General features: G+C 42.0%; 2 protein-coding genes across 2 annotated transcripts; both read left to right on the top strand.

Annotated features, from left to right (window-relative positions):
* The first annotated feature begins 2,570 nt into the window (after positions 1-2,570).
* LOC110526738 (solute carrier family 25 member 44) lies at positions 2,571-7,099 on the top strand. Its single transcript, XM_036981336.1, has 4 exons — positions 2,571-2,794; positions 3,429-4,100; positions 4,370-4,497; positions 4,832-7,099. The coding sequence occupies exons 2-4, from the start codon at positions 3,470-3,472 to the stop codon at positions 5,021-5,023; spliced, it is 951 nt and encodes a 316-aa protein (XP_036837231.1). The 5' UTR covers positions 2,571-2,794; positions 3,429-3,469; the 3' UTR covers positions 5,024-7,099.
* A 3,008-nt stretch (positions 7,100-10,107) lies between these two features.
* On the top strand, positions 10,108-22,039 carry LOC118964956 (cellular retinoic acid-binding protein 1-like). Its single transcript, XM_036981335.1, has 4 exons — positions 10,108-10,284; positions 11,787-11,965; positions 15,352-15,465; positions 21,719-22,039. The coding sequence occupies exons 1-4, from the start codon at positions 10,215-10,217 to the stop codon at positions 21,773-21,775; spliced, it is 420 nt and encodes a 139-aa protein (XP_036837230.1). The 5' UTR covers positions 10,108-10,214; the 3' UTR covers positions 21,776-22,039.
* Positions 22,040-22,503: the final 464 nt, after the last annotated feature.

The following is a 22,503-nucleotide window of genomic DNA, read 5'->3' as shown; positions in this document are numbered from 1 at the left end:
TCAGAGGAGGAAGGGAAGGACCATCCTCAATGAATTTCAACAAAATAAAAATTGTGAAACATTGCATTTATCTTTTTTTTTTTAGAAATAACTATACTAAATATATTCACGTCACCAAATAATCTATGAAAACACACTGTTTTGCAATGAAGGTCTACAGTAGCCTCAGCAGCACTCTGCAAGGTAGCACCATGGTGTAGCCAGAGGACAGCTAGCTTCTGTCCTCCTCTGACTTCAATACAAAACCTTGGAGGCTCATGGTTCTCACCCCCTTTTTATTTTTTTATTTTTTTTTATTAACAACAAATCAGTACAGAAAGTACAGGAGGGAACACAAGTATATATAGATGATATACAATGGACAATCGAGCTAGGGTGTACAATATCACATTACAATTACACAAGGACCTTAAGGGACATACATACACTTACAATTCTAACAGCTTTTTTTGTTAGTAGAGTATTTAACTGTCTTAAAATACAGTTCAATTTCTTTTTGTAGGGTAAGGTCATTTGTTTTTTTGTTTGTAAATATACATTTGTATATATGAAATTTGGCCAAAAGAATAATGAAATTAATTACATAAAAATGTTTCAGCTTATTTCTATCGTATGTAAAGAATCCAAGCAGTACATCTCTCCACAATAGTGTAAAATCTTCATAAATGTGTTCAATTATAAACCCACTGATGTCTTGCCACAGTTTTCTTACATGAATAAAATGACAAAAAAGATGCAACACTGTTTCTGGGTGGTCATTACAAAAGGAGCAATTTGAGTTGATGTTTTCCTTAAACTTCTTCATATAGTGGTTGGCAGGATAATATTTATGAATAATTTTAAAGGAAACTTCCTTAATTTTGTTAACAAGTAGGTATATGTGTGGCAACATCCAAACTTTTTTTCCAACAGATATTATCAATAAATCCATTCCAATAAGGCATGACATAAGGTATACAACATCCTGCTGAAACAAGGTTCGTATCGATCTGTTGTTGAATGGACCATAAGAGAAACAAATCTTTCCTACTGATGAGTCAACAGGGTCAATAGAAGGTAGGCTCTGAGGGTCAGGTCTTGACACGTTCCTGAATAACAGAGCAACACCTGAAGGAATGGCATCTAAAACAATTGCGAAATCTTTAGGTGTAACAGGGACATTGTAAAGTGATAAGAATTCCTTATAACTGAGTAAAAGACCCTCTGGTTCTCATCCGCTTCCATAGACTTACACAGTAATTATGACAATTTCTGAACGATGTACTCCAACCTATCAGATCTCTTGCAGCATGAACTGACATGTTGTCCACCCAATCAAAGGATCAGAGAATGCATCTAGTACTGAAAGCATAGCTAGCACTGAAGTGCATAAAATGTTGTGAGTAGTTAGCAATCGTAAATTAGCAATTTATGTTATTAGTAACTACTGTTGTTGGTTTGGCGTCAAATAAGCCACTCTTTATGTGTTATTTGCCGAATCTCAGTTTTCCATGTGGGTTTTATGATGTAATGTCAACTTTATACATTTATATCCCGGAAACATTCCATTTCCAACTCACCCACAGCAATTCTCCATAAATCTGCTGTGGATTACCCAGAATCCCAAACCTTTATCACTCAGTGTATTATACAATGTAAACACACTACTCTACCAGGAGGTGGCATAATACCAATTTTATGCAGGAATTTAACAATTTAACTGCACGAGGTCAAATTAAGTCCCATTTATTTTGAATCCACGGAAATCGGAGATTTCACTTTTGTATATTATCTACTTCACTTGCTTTGGAAATGTTAACATATGCCAAAGAAGCCCCTTGAATTGAATTGATTTCCGAGTTGTTTTGAACGCGGCACAATATGTGGATTTGGAAACTAAAAGTATTCCTGAGTAGAATGGACCCCCTTTTACTGCGACACAAAGGACATGAAATTGTGTACTACTGTGCAGTATGTTCAATATGAAAAACGTACTGAATATTATGCAATACAAATGGACTAATTAACAGTGGGATTTAAACGTGTTTTCTAAAGTTGATTATTGTAATTATACGAAATATATTATTATTGCTATTATTACTAATAGTAGAATAAATAATGTTTTGTTATTTGTATTACGTTAAGACCTGACCCATGATAACTATCTAATAATCATTATTTTTTGTAAATGCTGTTAACAATAATGTCAATTCTAAACATTTATTTGTCCTATGAAGGCGATTCACTTTATTACATTTTTCATATTGTTAAACTGAAATTCTAAGTCTGCTAACATTTCCTCATAAAATGTTACGAATTTCGACCATTTTTATTATTTTTCATTGCGGGACTTTGATTTTGAAGGAAAAGCGCGGCCTTAATTCTTGCTAGGTTTTACTTATTCCAGTTGGCTGAACGGAGGTCTGACACACGGGGCATGGAGTTTAGAAAACTCTATATCTCATTGGCAAAGTACCGGTCGAAGAAAATAGGTTACAGCGCCATCTATCGTCAAGGTGGTGTCTCTGTGGTAGCGCAGTACAGTGGAGGAGAAAAGTTCAATTATTACAAAACCCCCTCGCTTGCTGAGCAAAACGAGAAGAAAAAAAAAACGCCACCTGCTGGAAACCACAAATGTTTTTCCCAGTTAACCCTCTCGCGTTGCCTCTTCCTCTCTGGTTTAGTTCTCCAACATAACATCAAATCATAACCCGGACAGATAGCTCTAAATTCGGTATCGCTTTCCTCACCTGCTGATATGGAATTGCTATTCCGACTATGTACATAATATTTTGATATACATTTGTCCAACGAGGTAAGTTAACGTTTGCTTGTTTCAAATAGTTAACTGTTAGCCTGCTTGCTAGCAAGGAAATCAACCAACGCATAGCTAACGATAGCTAGTGACTGGATGCATTATTATTAGCCAGCTAGCTAGCCAATTTGTGGTTACATACAGTCTGACCTACTGTTTACACATGCACAAGTATTCAACCTATGCATTGTTAGTTAGCTACTATTTCAGTGTTATTTCCGGATTGCGCGATTGACAATAGGCTCTTTGGTTTAGGGAACATTGTGTCCTGTGACCTGCAACTAGCAGTTACAACACTCTGTTTTTACCTTGTCATGCTTTTAATAACATAGTCATGACTGCTACGAAGCAGTACAGTGTGTGTATGACCTTTGATCCTTCCTAACACAAACCCAGTCAATTTAGACATCGCTCATTTCCCAAGGAGACTTGGGAGATAATGAGTGACACACCACACAACACAGGCCTTGTTTTCTGATGTAGTAGTTTGTGAATAATTTTCATGATACTGGTACAACCTTCAGACCTACTGCCATCTTTAATTCATTCAAAGTGGATGCATTCAAGACTTCTAATGTTGTGCTACCTCGTGGAGGAAACCGTTGACAGTGTTGTGTGGTCTGTATTTCCCCAGGTAGAGGCTAGTCTGATGAGGGGGCTCTCCAGAAAGGCAGGATGCAACAGAACAGGAACATCCAGATCATTGAATGGGAGGACCTGGACAAGAGGAAGTTCTACTCCTTCGGGGTATTCATGACCATGACCATCCGGGCCACCGTCTACCCGGCCACCCTCATCCGCACCAGGCTGCAAGTGCAGAAGGGTAAGTCGCTCTACAACGGGACCTTCGATGCCTTCTGCAAGATCCTGCGGGCCGAGGGCGTGCGGGGCCTCTACCGCGGCTTCATGGTCAACACCTTCACTCTCATATCGGGCCAGGCTTACATCACCACCTACGAGCTGGTGAGGAAATACGTCTCCAACTATTCCAAGGACAATACCGTCAAGTCTCTGGTGGCAGGTGGCGCGGCGTCCCTGGTCGCACAAACCATCACGGTCCCCATAGACGTGATTTCCCAGCAGCTGATGATGCAGGGCCAAGGGAAGCACCTGACTCGCTTCCGGGTCAAGGTCAAAACCGAGGCTGACGGGAAGACAAAAATGGCATTTGGCCAAACCAGGAACATGATTGCTCAGATCTTTGCGGCCGACGGTTTCCGAGGCTTCTACAGGGGATATGTGGCCTCCCTTCTAACATACATCCCAAATAGCGCGGTCTGGTGGCCTTTTTATCACTTTTACGCAGGTAAATAGGAGTGTTTGTTTACAAGGATATTTCTCCAAGGATGGAGTTCCCGGACACAGGTTAAGCCTGGTCCTGGACAAAGCGCTTCATTGAGCTTTGAGTCCTGGGGTAGGCTTAAACCGGGAAACCATCCCTTAATGTTATTATTAGTAGTTTCTTCAAGAAGGGTCTGAGATTAATAATGTCTTATATCATTATAGTCCCTATAGTCAACATACATTGTCTATAAGTAGCATTTCAAAGCACAAATCTTTCACAACGTTTCACAGAACAGCTATCCAAAATGGCGCCCAGTGACTGCCCTCATCTACTACTCCAAGCCATGGCCGGACCACTAGCTGCTGCGACTGCTTCCACTGTCACCAACCCCATGGATGTGGTCAGAGCTAGAGTGCAGGTAGAGTGCAACTTCAGCTAAAAGCACTAGTGGAATGTAATGGGGTAAAGGGTCTGTTTGGATAGCCACATGTGGCCATCATTGGGGCCACTGTTTTCTCTAACAGATGTTCGTGGCACAGAGTCTAATCAGGGATAGGCAACCCTGGTCTTGGAGTGCCACAGGCACATTATTATTATTATTTTGATTCAACAAAATCCTGCAGTGGCTGTTCCACTCCACGACCAGAGTTTCCTACCCCGGGTCTAAATCCTGGCATAGCAAATCGAATTTTACACAAAAATAATTTACATGAATAAATACCTTTGTAACAACAGCCTTGTGTGGGTGGCAGGTTGAAGGCAGGACCTCCGTCATCGAGACTTTCAGGCACCTGCTGGCAGAGGAGGGATTCTGGGGGATGACCAAAGGGCTGTCTGCACGCATCATATCCTCCATTCCCACCGCCATCGTTATGGTCGTGGGCTACGAAACCCTCAAGAGAGTGAGCCTGAGACCGGAGCTGGTCGACTCCAGACACTGGTAGAGGACATTAGCACCCAATTCCAAATCGACCCCTAGCCCAAACCCTCTATGCCCAGGTGAGGGGGTTAGGGGATAGGTTTTACCAATATGGAAATAGCTACAAATTTCTCACTTGAATTTTCACCACATTGTCTATACAATCATAGTGGGTAAGGGACACAGATGAATTTGGGATTAGAAAGGGTTGTTGTGGCCCTGATTCCAATTTGGCCTCTAGAGCTCCCCTGACCTCACCGCTACATAGGTGATAGCAATAGAGCACAATATTGGCCCAAGGACTGAAATGGAACTGGGCCAACAAGCTCTGCCTGCTTCTATTCCTTAATGGCTTCCTTGTCCTTATCATTTTGTTTGCCTTTTAAATTACTGCTGCCTTTTAGTGGGGATTTTTATCTTAAATTGTAAGTGAATGAGGGAACAGTAGTTTGAGATGTGATGTCATTACAATGTGTAATGTGACCGGTGCTGAGCGATTAACCGAAATGTTGGTTGTTTTTCATTTTTGAAGGAACTAATTGACTAATGTCTGTTGAATTATTTGAAACCATTTAGTTGTTTTTTTTGTCTGAGCGCTATGCACAGTTTTTCTTCCGATAAATCAGATCAAGCCCGAACTGTGCAATGGAGTTGTAGTTTCCATAAAAACATGCCTTGTTTACTTTGAAGAACTACTCAAATAGTGATTTTGTCAGACAGCATTGGGCAGCAGCTCTGTAAAGATGACATGACTTGGAATGAAATAAAGACATCAGAAAGGCTTAAAACAAATGAAATATTGAATTAAAGTCGTGAATAAATGATGCTTAATAAGTGATAAGCAGTAATGGGCAGTCACTACTGTCATGGGACTTTTAATTGTTTTATTCTGTGTTACAGTATTCAAACCACATAATGAGCAGTGCATTTAATGTAAAAAATAAAATAAAAATTTAAGAAAACGTACATTTTTTTAATAATCAAACCAAACCGACCTCAAAAAGTAATCGCTCAGCACTAGTTGGTTCCTTCGGTATAAACACTGGACTTATCCATCACTTCTAATGTATTTCTACTGTCTTAGTAATAGGATAGATGCTCTTCAATCTGTTTATAGCTGCCCTCTGTAGCCTTTATCAGGTTTAGTTCTAGGAGGTAGCAACAGCAAATTGCATACACAAGTTCAGCTCAAACACACAGGACAAAACAACCAATTAGGGCACATGTTCCTCTTCTTCTTTGACTTTTCACTTGCAAAGACCCTCCCCTTTAGTCCTCCCAACCTAATCTCGTCCACCCAGCCAGCTCTCTAACAATTGAGCCTGGGGTTGGACAAGGTTACTCCCAGCACAAAATAAAGTAGCTGGTTAATGATATAATTATTATATTAGAAGTAGTACATATAACTTTGGGGTGTTTAGGGCAGCCATCTTATTGTGAATTAAAGAAATATGTGATGTGATCCTGTAAATGATACTGTTAAAGCACATTGTTTCCAATTGTCTTCACCTCAACTCCAATATTCAATAGTTTGACCCTGGTATTTACCATTGCTGCTGTGGCAATATTAGCAATATTCAACTAATGTTGTACTGAACAATCACGGTTGTTGGCCAATATGTGAAATGCTAACTGTTGTAGTTTAAAATGTTCAGTAAATGACTTTTCTGATGGTTTCAGGGTTGGTACTTTGGGAGGGATTTGTTGTTAGTGTGCTGGACCACCAGTGAAGTGCTCTTTAAAGGAAGCCATGTGAGATGAGGACTCCAGGCAGAGAACAAGATGAGGCATGTCCCTTTGTGTATTGTGGCAGTAAACCTCTGAGTGCAATCTATGTATTAACTTAATCACTTCCAGCTCAAACGTGTGGTTGCACAATGTACATTTCTTTGAATTTGTCAATATATTATTGTCTTAAAAGAAAATGTTCTGAAGTTATTTATTGAAGAAAAAAAATGTATTTTGATATTTCTCTGGACAATAGCAAAGGTTCAAACGATACTGAAGAAAAATATAAACGCAACAATTTCAAAGATTTTACTGAGTGACGTGACTGGAAATACACAGATACTTTAAAATAAATGGGTCTCACAATGTGCCTCAGGATCTCGTCATAGTATTTCTGTGTATTTCCCATCGATAAAATGCAATTGTGTTCGTTGTCCGTACCTTATGCCTGCCCATACCATAACCTCACCACCACCATGGGGCACTCTGTTCATAATGTTGACATCAGCAAACTGCTCACCGACATGACACCATACACGTGGTCTGCGGTTGTGAGGCCAATTGGACGTACTGCCAAATTCTCTAAAATGATGTTGAAGGTTTTTGGCAGAGAAATTAACATTAAAGTCTCTGGCAACAGCTCTGGTGGACATTCCTGCTGTCAGCATGCCAAGTACACACTCCCTCAACTTGAGACATCTGTGGCATTGTGTTGTGTGACAAAATGGCACATTTTATAGTGGCCTTTTATTTTCACCAGCACAAGGTGCACCTGTGTAATGATCATGCTGTTTAATCAGCTTCATGATATGGCACACCTGTCAGGTGGATGGATTATCTGGCAAAGCAGAAATGCTCACTAACAGGGATGTAAAGAAATGTGTGCACAACATTGGAAATAAATACGTTTTTTGGGCATGAAATGGGACCAACACTTTACATGTTGCGTTTATATTCTTCTTCAGTGTGGCTTACATCTTACTTACCTTCTAGGTTCATTTATGTACATTAGTATTTCTGTCTCAAATACTCTTGTCATGTATTGGAAAGGGCACTTGTTATGGGCAACAAGGCTACCCTCTTTAGAGGCTTGTTTTGTAAATCCATGCTCCCCTAGGGTGAGTAGAGACTGTAATTTGACTTCAAAGAAGACAATAAGTAAGCACATTCAAAATATATAGACTACTGCCTGGAATTTTAATATCAAACTTGACCCAAAAAACAATTTTAAAAATGTAAAAAGGAATCCAGGCAGCACACAGGCTTGCTGTTTAACATAGTGTGTTCTGTTGTCTACACCGTGATAACAGAGTGGCTCGTTTCAAACGTCTGCTATGGTCACATCACATGGCTCCAACATAATGGAGAGTCACTAGAAACCAAACGGAAGAAAAGGGAGAGAAATGGGGAGAGACTAGACTTGCACTAATGAATAGGACCCAGGTTTCTTTGATGGTTTTGTGTGGCAGTTTTGTTTCACTAACTTGGGTCATTAAAACATCACGATTGGATGGCAGACTCACCTTGGTTATTCTGCCATAACTAAGGTTAAGCATGACAAATGACCACTAAGAGAACGATAGAGGGGGTCTTTAAGCTAGTCCTTTAGGAGTCCATAGAAAAAGCCCCAGGGCTTTGAATGGGTCTGCGTTGGGTTAGCAGACATTTTGGGAGAGCACAATGCGATTCGCTGCTCTGAATGGCTAATGTCTCCTAGATGTTCTTGTGACTAGGGGGCCTTAGTATGTCTATTTGGAAGTGACGTTCTGACACACAAGGTCATGTATCTGTGTTGCTAGATATTAGGGGAGATGGATAGGATCCATTAGAAAAGAGTCAGTTTAATTTAAATCCAATATACAGTCTTAGGGGGAAAAAGGTTCTATATAGAGCCAAAGAGTGTTCTTTCTATCGCTTATTTCATATATTTCGCCCCTAAAGGTGAAGCAAGAGATAGAAATAGAACCCTTTTTGGTTCTTTAAAAAATATGTTTTTAAGAGTGTATGGTTAACTAGTGGCGCAGCACTCTAAGGCAGTGCATCTCAGTGCTAGAGGCATCACTGCAGACCCTGGTTCGATCCCGGGACTGTATCACAACCGGCCGTGATCGAGAGTCCCATAGGGCGGCGCACAATTGGCCCAGTGTTGTCCGGGTTAGGGGAGGCCGGGGTAGGCCGTCATTCTAAATAAGAATTTGTTCTTAACCGACTTGCCTAGTTAAACAAAAACGACGTCATAGTCCCAAGTGTGCATACAGATTTCAGGGAGGATGAACATCTTGACTAAGCTGTCACCCATTAATTTGTTTGAAATATTTTGTCATTCAAATGTCTATGGATTGTCTCATCACAACCAGCAGAATACTTTCAAAGTTAGAAAATGTTTATCAAATCAGTGAATTATCCCTTGAATGTGTATTTCTCCCCTCACAGCATGATACTAATAATTAAATAAGTCCACTCACTAAAAAAAACTAAAACAAAGCTGCACGAACCTCGTGAAAGGGTAATTCATTCAACGCTTAACACAGAAAATGAAACCATTTCTCTGATTTTCTTTCCCCTACTGCTCTCTGTGTGTTCAAAGAAAAACAGCACCCAAAGGCTAAAGACAAATCTATTGATTGATGAGACAAACTGTGGTGGACCAGCATGCATAGGGAAATAGATGGGAGCCTTTTTAACGTGACACTTCCTGGAGGGATGACAGAGTGCTCCCAGCTCTGCTCTATACATGAATTATCAACTGCTGTCTGGAAGCCACTTTGTCAAAGAGATTGATGAAGAGCCATCAGAAAGAGAACAAATCAGACTTGATGGGAAGGGGAGTGAGTGAAGCTATCGGGGCCTCTCATTCTGTGTTGGGGGGCTGTTGGAGTGAGTTGGTGAGTTGGGGGGGGGGGGGGGGGGCTTGGGTTGAATTGGACTTAATGGGAAATGTATTGAATGCATGTTTAGTCTGATCCTTAGCTGTATCCAGGGAGAGAGAGGGGAGAGGGGTGGTCGATGGGATGAACGTTAGATGGACATTGACTCCCATCGTTTATCAAAGAAAGATCTTAGATCTTATCACAACTACAATATTGGTTTATATTAGAAACCATAATCGCACTCAATGCTTCATTATATTGCTGTGATGGGGACATCCATGGTTCTTTTCTATGGGATTCATTCCATTTAAATGTCCTATTTATATTGCAGGCTTGAAACGAGACCACCTGAACCCCTGTCCATCTGTCATTTAAAATGGTCATTAAGAGGAGGACATTTCACTCACTACAGGACTAGAGAGAGAGGAGCATGCTGGGAGGGGTTATTACACAGAGAGAGAGAGGAGCATGCTGTGAGGGGTTATTACAGAGAGAGAGAAAGGGAGGGAGGGTGAAAGGGAGAGCGTAGGGGAGGGATAGTGGGACAGTGAGCTGAGGAGATACAGAGCATATCAAGAGGCAGAGAGAGACCGGTACACGTCGAGCCTTCCCAAGAAAATGACCAATTTCGCAGGCACTTGGAAAATGAGAAGCAGTGAGAATTTTGATGAACTACTCAAAGCACTTGGTAAGATGTCTATAGTTCTTACCTTCTATCATTAAGAGCTATTTGAAAGAATAAATACTTAACCATATACTATCAAAATCCTAACTGTTCTTTCTCTATTGTGTCCAAAAACCAAACGCATCATTATTTTCATTTTTTTTATTTTCATGTTCTATTATTTGGGGAAACATTTGAGAAAACAATATTTGGGAGAAGCCACAGGGTGTGTGACATCTTGATCATCTTTGAGTTTCGCATATATCATCAGTTTTAGGATCATCCCAGCATGCATTAATCCATGTACCTTGTTCATTTGAGATGCATTTTATGTGGTCATTTTGTTGATATTCCCAAAAGTCAACTGAGTTGGGCATGTACACAAGGTGCACATGTAATACATATTATATATAATACACTTACATATTACAAATCACTTAAGCTTGATCTTGTGTGTTGTTTCCTGCCATAGAATAGTCATTTCAGTGAAAGCAGTGAGGGTGGATCATCCCAACGCTGCACTGTTGAGCCAGGCTGGTGTGGAATAGATGAGACAATTCACTGTGTATGTTTTCTCAAATACGTCTCCTGTGACTGCACTGAGATCTCACTTAATCTGAGCTCTAGGTATTGGCTTGGACAAAACTTTGGCTTTTGGTGCCAGTTTGTTTTTTTCATCGTGGAACAACGAGATGAGAGGAGAAAAAAAGGTAAAGAGATTGAACTCCTCTCCTCTGGGGAACTCAAGTACACCCATTGTTTAAATGAGAGCAATAAGACTAGTACTGAAGGATACAGTATTTGAGAGAGAGCAGCTCTGAAAACATATGCAGAGGGGAATGAATGGAAACAGCAAGACATTTTCTCATCCAATTGGTTAAATTGTTACTGTGTGACAGAGCCAACTAGCTCCACAATAACTTCTTGGAGGAATCCATCAGTCTGCAGGAGAGCTAAACAAAGCTAATGACTCCAGCATTCCTTGTTTTCATCACCTTGTCATAGCATCCACCCATATTTGAAACATCTGCTGATAACCATCTCATTTGCAGTTGCTTGCCTTGAGAACTCTGTATATAACAACTTGAATACCTACAGTGCACCATTGATTTCTTCTCACACTCCCAAGAACCTTCTGTCTACCATGACTTTGTCACAAATAGGTAACACTGCCACTATGCATTCCTCTTGTAAATAAGCACAACCTACACCTTTGAAAGTGGAATTCAGGATTGTTTTCCTTCTATCAATGGCGCCAGGAGGAGACAGAAATGTAACTGTACTCATCCTTGAATTATAGGTGAGGATAGGCGCAAACATATCATACCAAATGTCAGTACAAGTCAAACGATAGCCCCGTGAAGCCATATTGTCACCATGGGTTCAACCCAGTGGCATGTCAAGGTTGTGTACAGTCAGTTGTCATAACCTGACAAAGTCAAAACTGATCAATGATACATGCAATTGGTTATGCAGCACTTATGACTGTTAAAGTAAGCGTAATGACAGGTGTTATTTGCCCACAGGCGTCAATGCTATGTTGAGGAAGGTGGCTGGTGCCGCGGCGTCCAAACCTCACGTTGAGATCAGGCAGAATGGGGAGCAGTTCTACATCAAGACCTCCACCACCGTGCGCACCACCGAGATCAACTTCCTCATAGGCCAGGAGTTCAATGAGGAGACGGTAGATGGCAGGAAGTGCAAGGTAAAGTCTCTGAGTCTGCCCCATATAATGTAAAGGTAGTCTCTGCCCCTATACAATGTAAAGGTAGTCTCTGCCCCATATAATGTAAAGGTAGTCTCTGCCCCTATACAATGTAAATGTAGTCTCTGCCCCTATACAATGTAAATGTAGTCTCTGCCCCTATACAATGTAAAGGTAGTCTCTGTCCCTATACAATGTAAAGGTAGTCTCTGCCCCCATACAATGTAAATGTAGTCTCTGCCCCTATACAATGTAAAGGTAGTCTCTGCCCCTATACAATGTAAATGTAGTCTCTGCCCCTATACAATGTAAAGGTACTCTCTGCCCCTATACAATGTAAAGGTAGTTTGCCCCATACAATCTAAAGGTAGCCTGCCCACATACAATGTAAAGGTAGTCTCTGCCCCTATACAATGTAAAGGTAGTCTCTACCCCTATACAATGTAAAGGTAGTCTCTGCCCCTATACAATGTAAAGGTAGGCTCTGCCCCTATACAGTGTAAAGGTAGTCTGCCCCTATACAATGTAAAGGTAGTCTGCTCCCATACAATGTAAAGGTAGTCTGCTCCCATACAATGTAAAGGTAGTCTGCCCCTATACAATGTAAAGGTAGTCTCTGCCCCTATACAATGTAAAGGTAGTCTGCCCCATACAATGTAAAGGTAGTCTGCTCCCATACAATGTAAAGGTAGTCTGCTCCCATACAATGTAAAGGTAGTCTCTGCCCCTATACAATGTAAAGGTAGTCTCTGCCCCCATACAATGTAAAGGTAGTCTGCTCCCATACAATGTAAAGGTAGTCTCTACCCCTATACAATGTAAATGTAGTCTCTGCCCCTATACAATGTAAAGGTAGTCTCTGCCCCTATACAATGTAAAGGTAGTCTCTGCCCCTATACAATGTAAAGGTAGTCTCTGCCCCTATACAATGTAAAGGTAGTCTCTGCCCCTATACAATGTAAAGGTAGTCTCTGCCCCCATACAATGTAAAGGTAGTTTGCCCCATACAATGTAAAGGTAGTCTGCCCCCATACAATCTAAAGGTAGCCTGCCCACATACAATGTAAAGGTAGTCTCTGCCCCTATACAATGTAAAGGTAGTCTCTACCCCTATACAATGTAAAGGTAGTCTCTGCCCCTATACAATGTAAAGGTAGTATCTGCCCCTATACAATGTAAAGGTAGTCTGCCCCTATACAATGTAAAGGTAGTCTCTGCCCCTATACAATGTAAAGGTAGTATCTGCCCCTATACAATGTAAAGGTAGTCTCTGCCCCTATACAATGTAAAGGTAGTCTCTGCTCCCATACAATGTAAAGGTAGTCTCTACCCCTATACAATGTAAATGTAGTCTCTGCCCCTATACAATGTAAAGGTAGTCTCTGCCCCTATACAATGTAAAGGTAGTCTCTGCCCCTATACAATGTAAAGGTAGTCTCTGCCCCTATACAATGTAAAGGTAGTCTCTGCCCCTATACAATGTAAAGGTAGTCTCTGCCCCCATACAATGTAAAGGTAGTTTGCCCCATACAATGTAAAGGTAGTCTGCCCCCATACAATCTAAAGGTAGCCTGCCCACATACAATGTAAAGGTAGTCTCTGCCCCTATACAATGTAAAGGTAGTCTCTACCCCTATACAATGTAAAGGTAGTCTCTGCCCCTATACAATGTAAAGGTAGTATCTGCCCCTATACAATGTAAAGGTAGTCTGCCCCTATACAATGTAAAGGTAGTCTCTGCCCCTATACAATGTAAAGGTAGTATCTGTCCCTATACAATGTAAAGGTATTCTCTGCCCCTATACAATGTAAAGGTAGTCTGCCCCTATACAATGTAAAGGTAGTCTCTGCCCCTATACAATGTAAAGGTAGTCTGCCCCATACAATGTAAAGGTAGTCTGCTCCCATACAATGTAAAGGTAGTCTGCTCCCATACAATGTAAAGGTAGTCTCTGCCCCTATACAATGTAAAGGTAGTCTGCCCCATACAATGTAAAGGTAGTCTGCTCCCATACAATGTAAAGGTAGTCTGCTCCCATACAATGTAAAGGTAGTCTCTGCCCCTATACAATGTAAAGGTAGTCTCTGCCCCCATACAATGTAAAGGTAGTCTGCTCCCATGCAATGTAAAGGTAGTCTCTACCCCTATACAATGTAAATGTAGTCTCTGCCCCTATACAATGTAAAGGTAGTCTCTGCCCCTATACAATGTAAAGGTAGTCTCTGCCCCTATACAATGTAAAGGTAGTCTCTGCCCCTATACAATGTAAAGGTAGTCTCTGCCCCTATACAATGTAAAGGTAGTCTCTGCCCCCATACAATGTAAAGGTAGTTTGCCCCATACAATGTAAAGGTAGTCTGCCCCCATACAATCTAAAGGTAGCCTGCCCACATACAATGTAAAGGTAGTCTCTGCCCCTATACAATGTAAAGGTAGTCTCTACCCCTATACAATGTAAAGGTAGTCTCTGCCCCTATACAATGTAAAGGTAGTCTCTGCCCCTATACAATGTAAAGGTAGTCTCTACCCCTATACAATGTAAAGGTAGTCTCTGCCCCTATACAATGTAAAGGTAGTCTCTACCCCTATACAATGTAAAGGTAGTCTCTGCCCCTATACAATGTAAAGGTAGTCTCTGCCCCTATACAATGTAAAGGTAGTCTCTACCCCTATACAATGTAAAGGTAGTCTGCCCCTATACAATGTAAAGGTAGTCTCTGCCCCTATACAATGTAAAGGTAGTCTGCCCCATACAATGTAAAGGTAGTCTGCTCCCATACAATGTAAAGGTAGTCTGCTCCCATACAATGTAAAGGTAGTCTCTGCCCCTATACAATGTAAAGGTAGTCTCTGCCCCCATACAATGTAAAGGTAGTCTGCTCCCATACAATGTAAAGGTAGTCTCTGCCCCTATACAATGTAAATGTAGTCTCTTCCCCTATACAATGTAAAGGTAGTCTCTGCCCCATACAATGTAAAGGTAGTCTCTACCCCTATACAATGTAAAGGTAGTCTCTGCCCCTATACAATGTAAAGGTAGTCTGCTCCCATACAATGTAAAGGTAGTCTCTGCCCCTATACAATGTAAAGGTAGTCTGCCCCCATACAATGTAAAGGTAGTCTCTGCCCCTATACAATGTAAAGGTAGTCTGCTTCCATACAATGTAAAGGTAGTCTGCTCCCATACAATGTAATGGTAATGTCCCAATCCTATTCAGATAGCATTTGTACGGATGAAGGAAATGAGACAAGGAGAGGAAGCTACATTGAGACGCAGCCCATGTTCACTCATTCAGATCAGATCCCCTTTAGATAAGTGAGGACAGGAAAGTACATGGATGTATTGACATGGACCCACTTCATTGCATTACACTCATATCAACAGAGCCTGGCCACATGGGAGACCGAGAGCAAAATGTACTGCAGGCAGACTCTCCTGGATGGCAACGGCCCAAGAACCTTCTGGACCAGAGAGCTGAGGGGAGATGAACTCATACTGGTGAGGACGTTTGTGACTAAAGAAAGGTAGTAGGCAAGACTGTCATGTCAGCCCCCCTCAGTTGTATCTATTTGTACACTGAAACTATAGAATAGTGTTATTTTCACAAGTAACTCAAAGATCTCAAATGTGTCTATCAAATTAGTTTTATGATGTATACAAATCAAATCGTATTTTTCACATGCTTCGTAAACAGGTGTAGACTAAACAGTGAAATGCTTGCTTATGGGTCCTTTTCCAACAATGCAGAGAGAAAGAGAAAGATTAAAATAATAAATAGTGGCATGAGGAATAAATACACACTGAATAACAATAACGAGTCAAAAATAACATGGCTTTATACAGGGAGTAGAAAATAACATGGGTATATACAGGGAGTAGAAAATAACATGGCTATATACAGGGAGTAGAAAATAACATGGCTTTATACAGGGAGTAGAAAATAACATGGGTATATACAGGGAGTAGAAAATAACATGGCTATATACAGGGAGTAGAAAATAACATGGCTATATACAGGGAGTAGAAAATAACATGGCTATATACAGGGAGTAGAAAATAGCATGGCTTTATACGGGGAGTAGAAAATAACATGGCTTTATACAGGGAGTAGAAAATAACATGGGTATATACAGGGAGTAGAAAATAACATGGCTATATACAGGGAGTAGAAAATAACATGGCTATATACAGGGAGTAGAAAATAACATGGGTATATACAGGGAGTAGAAAATAACATGGCTATATACAGGGAGTAGAAAATAACATGGCTTTATACAGGGAGTAGAAAATAACATGGCTATATACAGGGAGTAGAAAATAACATGACTATATATAGGGAGTAGATAATAACATGGCTTTATACAGGGAGTAGAAAATAACATGGCTATATACAGGGAGTAGAAAATAACATGGCTTTATACAGGGAGTAGAAAATAACATGGCTATATACAGGGAGTAGAAAATAACATGGCTTTATACAGGGAGTAGAAAATAACATGGCTTTATACAGGGAGTAGAAAATAACATGGCTATATACAGGGAGTAGAAAATAACATGGCTCTATACAGGGAGTAGAAAATAACATGGCTATATACAGGGAGTAGAAAATAACATGGCTTTATACAGGGAGTAGAAAATAACATGGCTATATACAGGGAGTAGAAAATAACATGACTTTATACAGGGAGTAGAAAATAACATGGCTATATACAGGGAGTAGAAAATAACATGGCTTTATACAGGGAGTAGAAAATAACATGGCTATATACAGGGAGTAGAAAATAACATGGCTTTATACAGGGAGTAGAAAATAACATGGCTTTATACAGGGAGTAGAAAATAACATGGCTATATACAGGGAGTAGAAAATAACATGGCTTTATACAGGGAGTAGAAAATAACATGGCTCTATACAGGGAGTAGAAAATAACATGACTATATACAGGGAGTAGAAAATAACATGGCTATATTCAGGGAGTAGAAAATAACATGGTTATATACAGGGAGTAGAAAATAACATGGCTAAAAAGTCCAGTAGAGTCCAGTGTGTGTGTAGAGTCCAGTGTGTGTGTAGAGTCCAGTGCGTGTGTAGAGTCCAGTGTGTGGGTGGAGTCCAGTGCGTGTGTAGAGTCCAGTGCGTGGTGAGTCCAGTGCGTGGGTGGAGTCCAGTGCGTGTGTAGAGTCCAGTGCGTGTGTAGAGTCCAGTGCATGGTGGAGTCCAGTGTGTGGGTGGAGTCCAGTGCGTGGGTAGAGTCCAGTGCGTGGGTAGAGTCCAGTGCGTGTGTGTAGAGTCCAGTGCGTGTGTGTAGAGTCCGGTGTGTGAGTGGAGTCCAGTGTGTGGGTGGAGTCCACTGTGTGGGTGGAGTCCAATGCGTGGGTAGAGTCCAGTGCGTGGGTAGAGTCCAGTGCGTGTGTAGTGTCCAGTGTGTGTGGAGTCCAGTGTGTGTGTAGAGTCCAGTGTGTGGGTGGAGTTCAGTGTGTGGGTGGAGTTCAGTGTGTGTGTAGAGTCCAGTGCGTGTGTGTAGAGTCCAGTGCGTGGGTAGAGTCCAGTGCGTGGGTAGAGTCCAGTGCGTGGGTAGAGTCCAGTGCGTGTGTAGAGTCCAGTGCGTGTGTAGAGTCCAGTGCGTGGATAGAGTCCAGTGCGTGGGTAGAGTCCAGTGCGTGTGGGTGGAGTCCAATGCGTGGGTAGAGTCCAGTGCGTGGGTAGAGTCCAGTGCGTGTGTAGAGTCCAGTGTGTGTAGAGTCCAGTGTGTGGGCGGAGTCCAGTGTGTGTAGAGTCCAGTGTGTGGGTGGAGTTCAGTGTGTGTGTAGAGTCCAGTGCGTGTGTGTAGAGTCCAGTGCGTGTGTGTAGAGTCCAGTGCGTGTGTGTAGAGTCCAGTGCGTGTGTGTAGAGTCCGGTGTGTGAGTGGAGTCCAGTGTGTGGGTGGAGTCCACTGTGTGGGTGGAGTCCAATGCGTGGGTAGAGTCCAGTGCGTGGGTAGAGTCCAGTGCGTGTGTAGTGTCCAGTGTGTGTGGAGTCCAGTGTGTGTGTAGAGTCCAGTGTGTGGGTGGAGTTCAGTGTGTGTGTAGAGTTCAGTGTGTGTGTAGAGTCCAGTGCGTGTGTGTAGAGTCCAGTGCGTGTGTAGAGTCCAGTGCGTGGGTAGAGTCCAGTGCGTGGGTAGAGTCCAGTGCGTGTGTAGAGTCCAGTGCGTGTGTAGAGTCCAGTGCGTGGGTAGAGTCCAGTGCGTGGGTAGAGTCCAGTGCGTGTGGGTGGAGTCCAATGCGTGGGTAGAGTCCAGTGCGTGGGTAGAGTCCAGTGCGTGTGTAGAGTCCAGTGTGTGTAGAGTCCAGTGTGTGGGTGGAGTTCAGTGTGTGTAGAGTCCAGTGTGTGGGTGGAGTTCAGTGTGTGTGTAGAGTCCAGTGTGTGTGTAGAGTCCAGTGTGTGTAGAGTCCAGTGTGTGGGTGGAGTTCAGTGTGTGTGTAGAGTCCAGTGCGTGTGTGTAGAGTCCAGTGCGTGTGTGTAGAGTCCAGTGCGTGTGTGTAGAGTCCAGTGCGTGTGTAGAGTCCAGTGTGTGTGGAGTCCAGTGTGTGTGTGTGTAGAGTCCAGTGTGTGTGTAGAGACCCGTGTGTGTGTGTAGAGTCAGTGCAAGAGAGTTGGTGCAAAAATAAAGGGTCAATGCAGGTAGTCTGGGTAGCCATTTGATTAGCTCTTTAGCAGTCTAATGGCTTGGGGGTAGAAGCGCATCCTGTTGGTTCCAGACTTGGTGCACTGGTACCCCAAACTGTTAGTGTTAACATTTCATTCTGAACCCAGGAGAGAGTAGGCCTGCACTTCCTACTATTCCCCAAGAGATTACACTGTAGGTTCAAACAGACGCTTGACATCAAAGCTAAGACAAGCTTTTCCACCAGAACACTCCGTATGATGGATTTTGCTCTGCACAGCCTAACTCAGAAACTATTGTCACTGTTACGAACACCTCTGAAAGGGTTCCTAAGGGATTTCAAAGCTTGTTCTTTGATGTATTAGTACTGGCTGATATTATACTGCACAAAAATATATGTTTGCTGTTAATTAAGCTCCTCACATACCAGGTCCTTACATCCATCAAAAACAGTTATTGACTTCTTCACGGCACTGGCTTTCATATTAAAAAAGAAGATGTGCTTTTTGTAGACTTCTGGCCTGTTTTAATTTTATAGACCAGATTGACAACAGTAAATGGGGCCAATAACCTTAGATTCCAGTTTATAAGTGATGAGGATAACCTCTTTATTGACTCTTACAAAGCCCAGAGGGAAATCAAGAGGAAAACCTCTATGTAAGGGACTCCTTTCTGGATAGCATGCTTGGACTTCGCAACAGGAGATGCTATGAACAAACATGAAATGTGTGTATCAACTCAAGGGTGTGTAGTTCTGTGCATATTGAGCCACATGATAGGTCTGTGAGGCCGTTGTTGGACAACTGTCTGATTGTTTAGAGATGGGATCATGAGGTTGGCTCAGAGTTTTGTCCAATATTAGAGGGAGAGGTCAGTGTAACATGTGTTTCCCGCTAGGCACACAATCTTGTGTTTTACTGTGGAGGAAAATACTTTTTCACTAAATGCTCAACTTGGTAGGGTCTCAAAAGCTGGGAACCATGACTTTTTCTTATTGAATTACTGCAATATGGAGAAAGTCCCCAATGCACTGCATCTGCCCATCCACATGCAGCAAAACCCACTGGATGACAAAGAAGATACACTTCTTCCCAGGTCCCACACATCGAGAAACACAACCCCAGAATTTTGTTCTCACAGGCCAATGGATCTAAATTTGAACAATTTGTTTATTAATTCCAGGGAGCTAATGGGCAGCGCCTCATCCTCCACTAAAACAAGCCTGCTCTCCTTCCGGTGACAAAGGAATCTGGACCTGGCCAGGAAAACGGAAATGCAGGTGGCTCACATCAAAGCATCTATGAGCTGATGAGGAAATGAAGCTTTGAAAGAGGGAGGGATGGAGGGGGTGTTGGGGGAAAGAAAGTAATGAAGACCGTATGTTCTGGTTTCACTGTATCCAGTGATGTAAGACAGAGTCCAGGATGTGTTCATTAGCATGGAGAAATCTCAGGGGACTAGTTTAGTTTAATAGGACGGGCAGCAGGGCCTGTAGTTACTCTGATACTGCATGTGTTCCTGACTGACACACTGTTCACGTTCTCTACCATGCTGTTGTCCTGTAGTTACTCTGATACTGCATGTGTTCCTGACTGACACACTGTTCACCTTATCTACCATGCTGTTGTCCTGTAGTTACTCTGATACTGCATGTGTTCCTGACTGACACACTGTTCACGTTATCTACCATGCTGTTGTCCTGTAGTTACTCTGATACTGCATGTGTTCCTGACTGACACACTGTTCACGTTATCTACCATGCTGTTGTCCTGTAGTTACTCTGATACTGCATGTGTTCCTGACTGACACACTGTTCACGTTATCTACCATGCTGTTGTCCTGTAGTTACTCTGATACTGCATGTGTTCCTGACTGACACACTGTTCACGTTATCTACCATGCTGTTGTCCTGTAGTTACTCTGATACTGCATGTGTTCCTGACTGACACACTGTTTACGTTATCTACCATGCTGTTGTCCTGTAGTTACTCTGATACTGCATGTGTTCCTGACTGACACACTGTTCACGTTATCTACCATGCTGTTGTCCTGTAGTTACTCTGATACTGCATGTGTTCCTGACTGACACACTGTTCACGTTATCTACCATGCTGTTGTCCTGTAGTTACTCTGATACTGCATGTGATCCTGACTGACACACTGTTCACCTTATCTACCATGCTGTTGTCCTGTAGTTACTCTGATACTGCATGTGTTCCTGACTGACACACTGTTCACGTTCTCTACCATGCTGTTGTCCTGTAGTTACTCTGATACTGCATGTGTTCCTGACTGACATACTGTTCACCTTATCTACCATGCTGTTGTCCTGTAGTTACTCTGATACTGCATGTGTTCCTGACTGACACACTGTTCACGTTATCTACCATGCTGTTGTCCTGTAAAGTATCGACGCCCCAATGTAAGAGGCGGGGGCCTTCCCTTCTCCAGTGCCTGATGCAGGCCTTTACCGCCAGAGGTGTGTGTGTAGGGTTAAAAGCTACTGGCTGTCTGCCCGCAATAATGTGCCTCATTGATCATGTTGTGTTAGAAAACGCCAATGGACCATGACGCATCTCACGTTAATGGCTCCCTGGACACTCGCTGCACACGGCAGATGGCTCCATCTTAGCGCCATTCTTTAAACACGAATGATACCTACTTTCCTCCCTCCCTGGGTGCCTGGTAATGATGATCTGTGGCGCTGACAAGTTCGGTTGCAGTCTTGCTGCACCTCTGAAAGTACCATAAATCTTTGGGGGCTCGATGCGCCTCTGCCACCCACACATCTTGATCATTTCCCCTCTTCCCTCATTAATTCACTGACACTGTAGCAGCTGCCATGTGCCAAATGGACTGTTTTTGGACAGGAAATCTAAACCAGTTGTGTGCTAAAGCAGTCTTCCATTCTGTCACAATAAGAGTTTGAACAATAAATATATTTTTGAATAAAATAAAAATAATCTCACTTGACACCAGTTGTCTTATTTGAGATGAACACAAAATGTTCCTGTGTTCTTATCTGAAGGTTCAACGTCTGATCTACAACAGCAGGAAGCACTTCTGTTGAGAACTGGAATCTTTCATCCCTTTCCCTTCTTTTTCAGACCTTTGGGGCAGACGACGTGGTTTGCACACGGATTTACGTACGAGAAAATAAATAACGTAGCTTCAGGACCGACCAGGACCATCATAATGGGCTCCATCCCCCTTGGTACAGCTGCAGTAACTCTCCAACACATCCATCTTCAGAGAAATATTTCATAGCATCATATATCAGATTAAACAGACATTTACCATGCTTCATGTAACTAGACCAAATGCAATTGTATTTAGACAACATTCTAACATAAATACAATGCAATTGTATTTAGACAGTGTTTCTCATGCCAACTGCCACTTTAATAAAACATGTTTCATCCTTTTTGTATTTAGTGTATTGGCAATAAGAGACAATATACATATCATTTCAATATATTGTATTATTTGGTCAGGGAGTACGAAGGCCATGCAGCCAAAACACATTGGTTTAAAAACGTTTCTATTGAACATGCCATACTAATAAAGGCCATTTAATCAATTATATGAAGAGTGCCTTGGTCCTCCTTTCTTTCTGATGACAAATTTACCCCTTTTACCAAAGAGCACCTTCTATCCACCAAAATGTACTATTGTGTACCTTAGTAGCGCTTCCCTTCCGCCTCTTTCTACTCATATTGTATTATTTGTCTGGTGTCAAGGAAATGTCTAAAGAAATACATCCGCTTGTATCAAGACAAACGTCAGGTAGGAAAATGATGAACTTCCTTCTAAGTTTAGGTGACCTATAGCTTTAACATGCAACAACAAGGAACCAAAAAGGAGCATCAAAGATTTGCCCAATCAGAACAGA

This window comes from Oncorhynchus mykiss, chromosome 6 (assembly GCF_013265735.2).
Source record: "Oncorhynchus mykiss isolate Arlee chromosome 6, USDA_OmykA_1.1, whole genome shotgun sequence".
Taxonomy (NCBI): Eukaryota; Metazoa; Chordata; class Actinopteri; order Salmoniformes; family Salmonidae; genus Oncorhynchus; species Oncorhynchus mykiss.
The sequence above is the reverse complement of the archived record's forward strand: the minus strand, read 5'-3'. Positions and strand labels throughout refer to the sequence as shown.